The 10,511-nt window shown below is 37.3% G+C and overlaps 1 protein-coding gene across 2 annotated transcripts; it reads right to left on the bottom strand.

Annotated features, from left to right (window-relative positions):
• Positions 1-2,766: 2,766 nt before the first annotated feature.
• On the bottom strand, positions 2,767-7,329 carry LOC137941131 (mitogen-activated protein kinase kinase 3). 2 transcript variants are annotated; one of them, XM_068786405.1, is made up of 10 exons: positions 7,072-7,329; positions 5,621-5,779; positions 5,302-5,556; positions 4,801-5,019; positions 4,563-4,700; positions 4,258-4,425; positions 4,002-4,115; positions 3,680-3,787; positions 3,405-3,496; positions 2,767-3,290 (listed from the first exon to the last, which is right to left on the bottom strand). In XM_068786405.1, exons 2-10 carry the CDS (start codon positions 5,720-5,722, stop codon positions 2,930-2,932), a joined length of 1,557 nt encoding a protein of 518 aa, XP_068642506.1. In that variant the 5' UTR covers positions 5,723-5,779; positions 7,072-7,329; the 3' UTR covers positions 2,767-2,929. The 2 variants fall into 2 exon arrangements, with proteins under 2 accessions (XP_068642506.1, XP_068642507.1); XM_068786406.1 differs by lacking the exon at positions 7,072-7,329 and having other exon boundaries at positions 5,302-5,549; positions 5,621-5,698.
• Between the last annotated feature and the right edge of the window lie 3,182 nt (positions 7,330-10,511).

The following is a 10,511-nucleotide window of genomic DNA, read 5'->3' as shown; positions in this document are numbered from 1 at the left end:
GAATTTAAGACATCAAAGGTTCACACACAAGATCTCAATTTCCAAAAGATAGAAAAGGAACTAGCAAATCACTTTTGCTAATACATCAAGCCATATAACATTTTTGAACAACAGCAGATATAAGTTCAATGGGAATTAAGAAAGAAGGAGAAAAACTAACATTTTTTATTTTTTTTTATAATAAAGAGAAGTTGGATGCAATTAAGAAAGTTCCTGATTCCATTAACTATAATAGAGTATTATTGAACAGAATATGTTATCAACACTAACATTTTTTGTTTTTTTTACAATAAAGAGAAGTTGGATGCAATTAAGAAAGCTCCTGATTCCATTAACTATAATAGAGTATTATTGAACAGAATATGTAATCAACACTAACATTTTTTATTTACTTTGACAATAAAGAGAAGTTGGATGCAATTAAGAAAACTCCTGATTCCATTAACTATAATAGAGTATTATTGAACAGAATATGTTATCAACACTCAAAATCATGAAATAAAATTCCATTGCTAAAATGTATCAAGTAACAATTTGAATACCATTGCTGTTTATTGCTGAAATGTATGATAAACGTACAAAATTTTATAAGAGGTCAGACACCTAAAAATAAGAAGGCAAAAAAGAAACAAGATCCCAAAACATAAAAATATTTGAAAGTCTAGAATAATAACTTCATTTATGAAGAACAGTGGAATTTGATCAAAAAAATCATTGATAACCAACTATTTTTCAAACATTATAGCACTTGAGCTTAGTAAGTCATTCTGAGATATACAAAAACATAACAAATGACAAGGTGAGGGATTTTTCTCCCCCACCCTTCCTTTCCTTCTTGAATGTCATAACTCAGTATGAAGTTTCCTGGCTCTCAGCCAGCTAGAATGCAATTGATGGCACACTCAAGCAAAAAATAAAAAAAATAAAAAATAAAATAAGAAAATAAAATAGGTCAACCTCTAGTAAGAACATGTGTCACTGAAGCACCATTGAACTATTTGAGGTGCAAACAATTGCAAGAAAAAGAGAGTACACAAAAAAATCATCTAGTGGAGGAACCTATATTACAATACCAACTTCCAGAATTTGAATGCCCCTCACCCACCAAAATCACTTAAAACTAACTTTAACATTAACATTAGGATTGGAATTGTAAAAGAGATTTCCTTGAAACAGTGGAGGTTGTGCAGATAAGACTTGAAATAAGACATGAGAACAAAGAGAATAATTATGACCATCTCTGTTGGAAAATCCATCCCCCAAAGCTCTTTTTCTTTAAGTTATAGAGGAAAAGGAAACATCCTTATACAATCTGTATAAAATGATCTTCCCAGTACGTAGTGATAGTGCATTTCCTTCTATCCTTAAATCAAGAACTCACCGTTTCAAAAAATCAAACAGTATCAATACTCAAAATCATGAAATAAAATTCAACACTCAAAATCATGAAATAAAATTCATACCGGCAGTTTTCTTCCAAGGATTTCTTCCCGAGTGTACTTTGTAAGTTCAAGAAAACTGTCAGCTGCAAATATTTGCAAAAAAAAAAAAAAAAAAGATCGTTATGTTTGCTTAGGCATAACTGCATTCTAATACAGGACATTTCACTTACAAAAACAGAGTGTTTGCCGTTCAGATATCCAAAAAGACTTTCCAAGAATGAAGGAGCATTGTTGAAACAAAGCGAGAGTTAGAAATTTTGTAGGGTTAGGTCAACGACGAAAAAAAAACAGAAGATTAAATAAAAATCTTACCTCCTTCCGTCAGACCGTCGATTTAGTCTCATCGACGAGGAAAAACTTTGGATGAAGAAATCGAAGAGGAAGAAGAGAAAGAAATCGCACAAGAAGAAGAGACAGAAATCACAGAGGAAGAAATTGAGCAATCAAAGAGGGAGAGGGAGAACGAGGGATTTGAAGACCAAATCCCCTATTTCCCCTAAATACCTGTCGACTAACAGCGATTTCCGCAAGAAATCATGCTAAAACGGCATGAAAATGGCAGAGTGAAGTATGGGTTTCGCAGGTGGGAAGACAAAACAAAGAGAAGATTTCCCCAAAAATTTCCAAATCCCCCGATCCTCGAATCGCTCGTTACATTAATGAGTCGACTCGCGAGCCGAACCTGGCTCTGCTCGAGCTCGACTCGTTAATCTAAACAAGCCCATTTCTGAGTTCGAGTTCGGCTCGAACTCGAAATATAATGAATCGAATCGAACCGAAACCAAGCCAAACTTGAGCAGCTCGCGAACCAGCTGGGTTCGAAGCCACCCTTAGGTAGAGCCTCTCTCCTCCCTCCTTAGGAACAGAGAAGAGGGGAAACGCTCTCTTCTCTTGTTTCTTTGCAACCCATCTTATGAACCATTTAAGAATTTAACCATGTCCAGAATTACAATATTTAATTGACTACATTTATAAACACAACATTAAAAGAGCCATATATGAAAATTACCCTTTATATTCTACATTCACATGACAACATAATGCCATCAAGAACAAGCCTGGTCTCACCCTCTGTTCAAAACTGAACCATAGAGTTGAACTTTTTGGTGGGGCAAGGTAACAGGTACGACATCTGAAACAAATCTTACACAATTACATATTTGGATGTTTTAAAGGAGATGGGCAAGAGAGTTGCATAAATATTGGGTCCCACCTGAACATAGGAATAAGGAAGGCAGGTGAAAAAGGGCCAAAAAACTCCTGCCTTAGCGAAGATATTCATAAAAGCTGTTAAATATAAATAAGATAAACATAGTGCCAAAGCTACATGCAAATTTCTTAATTGCTTTAGATTTGGGAGGCAGCAACCAAAACAGCTCTACGTTCACATAATATTCACGTCAAAAAGAGCCGAATCGGTGCCAATTCCAAACTGTGGTTTAGAAAGAAAAAAACAATTAGGAGTGATACCAAACAAATATATATTCCTATTGGAGAATGAAAAGTTCCTGCTTAGCAATGAAGAAGCGCCCAATAACACTTCCCGGCTCCATGATGAACTGTTCATGGAATGTCCCCATCCGCTTGCTGTTGAGGTCGGGCGAAAGATCTTTGAAATGAGGCATTCCCTCTACCTGGATGCCATTTCCGCATATAAGAAAGTGAGTCCCAATTATGAAGGACCCTGAAACCCGGATGGCCACCCCATCCTCTCCATGAGCTCGACATTGCAGAGTTTCTACCACATGAACTAGCTTTTCCTGGGGGCATTCACCTGCTAATGTTTTTCGTACGTTTGACAAAGTTGCGAAGATGTTGTTTGGGCCTGCTGACACTTTATCTGAAAATCTAGAACAAGGAAAAAAGTTTTTTTTTTATAAAGATTAACAAAGAAAATTCGGAGTCCTAAGGTCATTGGTCATCTTGAACTGATTCTACACCTGCACTGAGAAAATTGCTTACTTTAGTGTTGAACCTTGATTATATAAAGTCTTTGCGTGATGCCAGAGCTCATCGGATCCGTCAAAAAGTAAGTAATAGTGAATAGTGAGCGTCTGTCCAAGCATAAATGAGCAGAAATAAATCAACTTTGTCAGATAAGGGTAAATCTTTCTCTCACAGATCAGCCAAAAGTTGTTATGGTTATTCTAAAATCGCTTTCAATTTAATAGTATGGCCAACGGTGTTCTGGTTAAAACCTGGTGGAAATCTTGCTATTAAAAACATCAGCAACTCACATCTGCTAGATCCTTCAATCTCTGTGTTGGATCAAATACGCTTCGGACAAATGCTGTCAGGTCCACTTTTGTCTTCTCATACTTCTTAATAAATGGATGTGATAGAAGCTACAAAAATGCTCAGCAATTAAACAAGTAAACTTTCAAATATGTGGAAAGAAATGCATAATAGTGGTTGAATCAAAATAATACAATTTTCTGAATGTCACAGAACACTTCAGCAATTGGTGCTGAATGAGAAGGGAACTAGGACTAAAAACTAGGTAAAGCTCCCCAACACAACCAATCACCATATCTTATACCGTAAATTGTAATCTTTTACCTGCTCAGCTGTTGGCCTTGAATCAGGGTCCTTCTGCAAGCAAGCGTCAATGAAAGAGCATAACTCTGGGGAAAATCCTGCTTCAGGAAGTGAAGGAGATGGATCATCCAAGATCTACACAGAAGGAACAAATGAAACAAACTACGTTTGTTACATATATGGGCCTTAGTTGACAAAAAGCACAAATTTAGTTTAAATTTAATGGGTGGCATTACCTAAAAGAGAAATGGAACCTAATGACCCAGCAATCTCTCACCTGTAACATGAGATTAACTGGTCCATCATCTGCAGTATATGGAAACTCTCCAGTGCCACACTCAAATAAAGCGAGTCCAAGGCTCCAAATGTCCGCAGGGTAGGAATAACTCTCATTCCGGATTCTCTCAGGTGACATGTATGTAACAGTGCCAACAAAAGTAGCACACTTGAAATGACAATAAGATCAGATGTTAGATATGAAAATTATGATAACTTGTAGCAGCAAAATTATATACCTAAGGAATCCTCAGGATGATTATAGTTCTACTCCACCTGTTAATACAGACTTAGAAATTCACATACCATGGCCACAGAATTCTCTAAACCTGCACTTATGCCAAAATCTGTAATCTTTGGCTCCCCCTTCAGGTTTATAAGCAAATTTGCAGGTTTTATGTCTCTATGAACTAAATGCCTAACTCCATGCAAGTAGCTTAGCCCCTTTAAAATATATGAGAGAAAACAATAAGTTTGGGTGCCAAAAAATGGTTAATAATAAGGAAACTGAATAAGTGAGATGGAAAGTCGTTAAAGCATTCACATGCAAAAGTTTTTGAACCATAGATGAAAGGATTGGCTCTGGGATAGATTTCCTCAAGCGTAAAACATCTGCCAATGATCCACCATCTACATACTCCAAAGCTATGCTGATTTGCCCTGAATCTGGACTATAAAATGCACCATGAAACTCCACCAAACCCTCATAACAGGGTGCCTCACATAAGGTACGTATTTCATTTAGAAGCTGCTGCCTTTTTTCCTTTAAAGAGCAAAAAGTATATTAACATAAGCAGATTAGAACCAAATGCAATCAGCCAAATCATCTTTTCTCTTGTCCAACATGACAGAAAAAAAAAAACATGGAGATAATGCACATTGTTCCATCAACAAAGGCATTGGTGGACAAATAGAAAAAAAGGAAACAGACGCAATACATACATCCACAATGATAAATCAAATTCACAAGTACCAGGAGTTCTAGAGTTGTCTTCACTTAAAATCTAAGTAACTTAATGTCAAGAAAGAGAAAATAGATGTGCACCTTTTCAAAGATGTTAATTTTCTTGAGGGCTAGAATGCGATGAACAGGTATATGAATGGCTCTCTGGACAACACTGCTAGCCCCACAACCTATAGCTCCAAATATGCGCATCTCATGAGAAGCACATCGGTATGTCTTTTCACTAGCATCTGCTTCATCTATGGGCCCGGATGTGCGCTTTTGCAAGCCAAGCTCATTGATATTATAGACCCCACATGATCTACTCAATAAATTCACGGTCCCACCATCTGATACCTTCAGAAAAATTAATGCAGGATAAGAATGATTCCAGAACTAGAATATTGATCGAAAAACGTACCATGTATGAAGCACTAGGATCCATGGTGGTTCCCTCTGACAGGCCTTTTTCAGCATCAAACAAAGGCCTTAACTTCTTTTTCAGCTCCTCCAGCCCAGCCATGGCGACCAATCAGTAATCCTTGATTGATTAGAAAATCCTCAACGAACAGCTCATTCTCTTAAAACATAGAAAAAACAAAAAAAAAATCATATCAGACTGCAGTTAGACCATACCTAACCAAATGCAAAAAAAAAAAAAAAATGTTGAATAACAGATAAAAGGAAAATATAGGAAATTTTAGTAGAACAATGATTTTGTTTAATCTTCATTATTGGGTTCTTAGACAATGAAGATGATCTTAAGATGAATGAATTATCTACATTTTATTTTCACTGTAGTATATACTCTCTCAATCACCTTGCTGCCACTACAGATCATAAAAATAACCACGACTATACCCAATTGACAGGAAAAGACAACTGGGAAATAAGAATGACACCCAAAGAATTTGGAAACACAGAAAATTAATTTAAACAAAATGAAACAGCGTCTTGATTATATCTCATACTCCCCCTATACTATAATGTTCCTCAAAAGCATGCAAAAAAAAAGTCAATACGCAGGTAATAAGCTTTTAATTTGCTTGGTGTATCCAATAAGTTAAATGCCTACCAGTACTACCAAATTTCTCTACTATGCTATTAAGGTGCTCCTCGTTTACCACTTCAAGAACCCCAACTTAGTCATGCAACTTGTCTTTGAACTACGAATCAAGGAAAAACTCTTCAACAAAAAAATGAAAAAATAAAAATAAAGTCAAGATAATTGAAATCAGCCTGCGGAGAAAACACTGTGCAACGAATTAGTGAACCTTCTAGAAGTTTAGTGGTCAGCGTCCCCAAACATGAAGTATGGTAGGATACCTGAAGAAGTACTCATATAGCTCTCTATGATTCTGGTCTGTAGGTTGATTTCCATTCATCCAACCAACAGAACCCAGTTTGGATTGCTTATGGCCTACATAGATTGATTAACTCATCCATGCATCAATTTATTTGAGTTCTCTCATAAATCCGGTAACTCAGGATAATGAAGTTGAGAAGCAACCGAAAGGAGCAGAATCCGGGGACTGCTAATGTAGAATTCCAATTCTACCGATGATACCACAAATATAAAGTCCACTACCAGAAGAAAACGATTCATTTACAATGTTTTCGACAACTGAAATCCAAAGTGGGACAGGATCCCAGCCAGAGTCTTCCGGAGACCGAGACGTGAAACTAAATATGCAGATCCATTAAAGTTAAAGCGCAAATGTAACTTCTAAGCTTCATTTTAAATTAGCAGAAAAAAACTCAGAAAATTACTGAGCCTAAATTTCAAGTGATTAACTACATTTTATGACTGAGCCTAACTTCGATCGTGCACAATCGATCCAACAGAAACGAAAACTGCTAACAATCACTCACAAAGTGAACAAAGAGGCAGGCACAGTGGAAACCCTAGAAATCTGACAGCCGTTCTTCTCCGCTTGTCTACACTTCCGTTTTCTTCATTTCCTGGAATGAAACGCCCAATGTCGGAGCGAAATTCATGGCTTGCCACGAGGAATTTCCTTCGCGCTCGCGGGGTTCGTCCGTTAATTCTGTTCTTCATCCATGATGCGTCGAGTCATAAGATCTCGCTAGCCTGGACCTTACCACGGGTATCGGGATGTGCGTTGTCAGTTGTCACTCGTCCATAGAATGGGCTCGCGGGAAAACGTATGTGCTAGTCCACTAGTCACTAGTCCATGATTCAGCCCAGCCCGCGTTGATGAGCTCAGTTAAATTTTAAAAAGAAAGAGGCCAAACATACGTCAACGGCTGCCCATTATTTCTGATTACAGCCTCATTAGCGACAAAATCTTTCCAGTTATTTTTCAGTTTTTCATTTCTGATTACAAGCAATTTAAAATGGGTTCTATCAAGTTTATGTGACTAGTGGAGACTGACCCTAATACCCATCCGTTTTTTCTCTTAAACGATGATGCCTTCACAAGTGCCGAGGTCCCATATGCTTGCCAAGAATAAGAAACTGACCTTTCCTTGCTGCATTGGAAAGGAAAGCTGCAGTGATCAGTCACTGGTCAGTGGTCACCATTAGGTAGCAATTGGCCATGAGCTCTAAAAACCAAACCAAACTCCACTAAATCCATCTGCCTCACTTCATCTTTCCCATTTTAACAAATTTCAAGTACTTCATCCCTTGTCTAAGCCTTCCAAAATTTCGGTTCGGAACTCGCTTCTTTCCAATCGTGGACTGAAAGAGGGAAAAAACAATCCAAATTGGGTCAGTCTCCACTGAAGGCAATGCTCCATCTGCTGTCCAATCAAGTCTGATGGGAGAATCTTTACTGTCCATGCAAATGAAAGGTTTTGAGTCAAAATGAGTGGGCCAGGAAGATTCTGGAATGGCCTCCACCGTCTGTATGATTTGGACCAATGATTAGACCCTCTTAACTTTCCCAAACAGCAGAATTACACGATGAGAGAGAGAAGACTTAATTAGGGTTTACTGGTTTCTCCCTGGGTGAAAATTGGAATCATGGTTATGGAAAGCAAAAAAGGACCCAGAAAGCATCGGGTCTTTGCATCTGGAACCACTTCAGTGAAAAGAGAATGGGCATTCACAACCATTGCTAGATCGCCTTTCTGTAGGTCAAAGAAAGGCATAAAACAGAAATTTGAGGACAGTGAAACCAAATAGAGAAACTAGAATAAAAAATAAAGCCGTTGAGAGCAGAGATTTGTTAGAAACGGTAATCAGAGTCCTTCATTCACGAGAGACTTATATGAGTACCCATAATAAGATGGTTCTCAAGAAACCCCGGGAGTCTCGAAACACTCATTAAAAAAACCAAAACCCAAGCCTGATCTCCTCCTAAACTGGATGTTTCAAAAAGCCGACGTGATCCCTAAGTCTAGGAACTGATGGATTTGCTTCTTGTGTGTTAAGAATCAAAATCTTGTGAATTGGTGGAGAGAATGATGCTTGCGCCCTTTGGTTTCACTCTCAAGGCCCTACTCCATTTGTCTTACAGGTAGCATTGATATGAAAGTAAGGTGTAAAACTCAAAGAAGAAGATGAAAAATTGACCGGAACTTTTATCTCTACTGCTAGCTATTTGCTCGAGTTTTCATCCTTCTGTTCTCTTACACTCCATCTTTCTTTCAAGCTAAATACAGGGAAACGTTACCCACTGATATGAAAAATACAGAAAACACAGTTTTGAGTCTAAAAGATGTCTAAGGATTTCCATATAAAAAGAGAGAGACTCTGCATAAGATAAAGTGGAAGTCAGCTCTACATTTGTTTAATGAAATCATTCGGCTAATAACCAATAAAGACAATTCTAATCATTGAGCCACATTGCTAATAGTTAACTTAATCAGGTTCCAGTCTTCAATAACCTGACCCACAGGCAGCGATTTGCAGGAAAAAAATAATCCTTCAAAGGCATGATTGGATCACGCAAGCCCTTGGAAGTGGAGCTAAGGAGGAAATAATAAACGGGCATGATCAGATTAAAGCTGCCATGAATATAGTTTTGGTATAAGACGTGGAAAGTATAGGATTAGGGATAGAGGAGTGGAGAAATGATTTTTATAGTTGTTCCTAATCTAGGAAAGTGCTGTAAACAATCATAAATTCAGTATGGCTTGCTTAAGTAAAGATTGGGTGTAATGATAACGGAATTATACGCGTCACAAACTTAAAATGTCTAATTTTTCATTATACAAGTCTAAGAGATAGATTTAGAGCACGTAAAGGAGATTCACGCACCTTTGTGAGGGAGATCATTGTTGATGATACAAATCATTCTCTCATTTTATAAAGGAAATGGGAAGTATATTGTAAACAAAAATAAATAAAAGGTCTATCAGAATCATGGAGACCACTTCACCCTCTCTTGAAGCTTGAAGCTACTCTAAATGAGGTCGTTAGACCCGGATTTCTGGGTTGAGTTGGAACTCATTCATGGGTTTGAACCCTCGAATTCGGGGGGAGGGTGGGTTTCCATATGGAGATGTAAGGTGCCCAGATTGTATTTTCTATTCCTTTCCTTTTGGTTTTACTATTGATCATCTTTTCATTCTTCTTAACAATACATGTCCTAATGTTGGACATCATGGTATTATATGTTTTTGATCATCTCATCATTCAACAGTCAGATGCAGACTACTCATTTGTTATTAAAAAAAACCCAATTAATGAGATATGATGGAGTCATGGGCATGCATCAGACTCTCCTCTAGAAACATGCCTTGTGTTCTTGAAATAATGGACTTCTCATTTTATTTAAAGAACCAGTCCCATATCATTGTCTCTACATCTAAGATCAAAACGCTGGATTCTATAGCTAATCTAAGAACTTGAGTTAATCTGTATTCCATTTTATTGGGGATGGGTGCAAGTTGCTTTCTCCATTGCTTTTAAATTTGGACTTCAATCAAGTTTCTCTCAGTTCAAATAACCATCTGAATATATATATTAATGACATTTTTACTTTCATAATAGAATCCAATCTTCTAAAAAATTCTCTCTGATCTTAGCGCACCCATATGGCTATCTTTCGTTTGGGGGAAGCATCAATGATGTGAAAAGTCCATCTAAAACTAGAGCTACATCTAGCTGAATGAGGTTGAATCAGTTCAGAAGCTTCAAGCAAGAAAGGCCAAAAGGTGAAGTGCTAATAATTTTGTAAAGGCAAATATGATACTGGGTGTACTGTTGCTTCAACAAAAATCAGTAAAAGGATCTTCTGGATTTGAATGGAGTAGTGTCATGGATCAATTAGTTCCTAGGAGCTGATTATTGTTATATAATCATTCCCACAACTACTGATCACTTAGATTCTTATTCCAAT

This window comes from Aristolochia californica, unplaced genomic scaffold, assembly GCF_029961685.1.
Source record: "Aristolochia californica isolate CCGP_79_NKW_82.1479 unplaced genomic scaffold, dmAriCali1.0.hap1 SCAF_9, whole genome shotgun sequence".
NCBI lineage: Eukaryota > Viridiplantae > Streptophyta > Magnoliopsida > Piperales > Aristolochiaceae > Aristolochia > Aristolochia californica.
The sequence above is the reverse complement of the archived record's forward strand: the minus strand, read 5'-3'. Positions and strand labels throughout refer to the sequence as shown.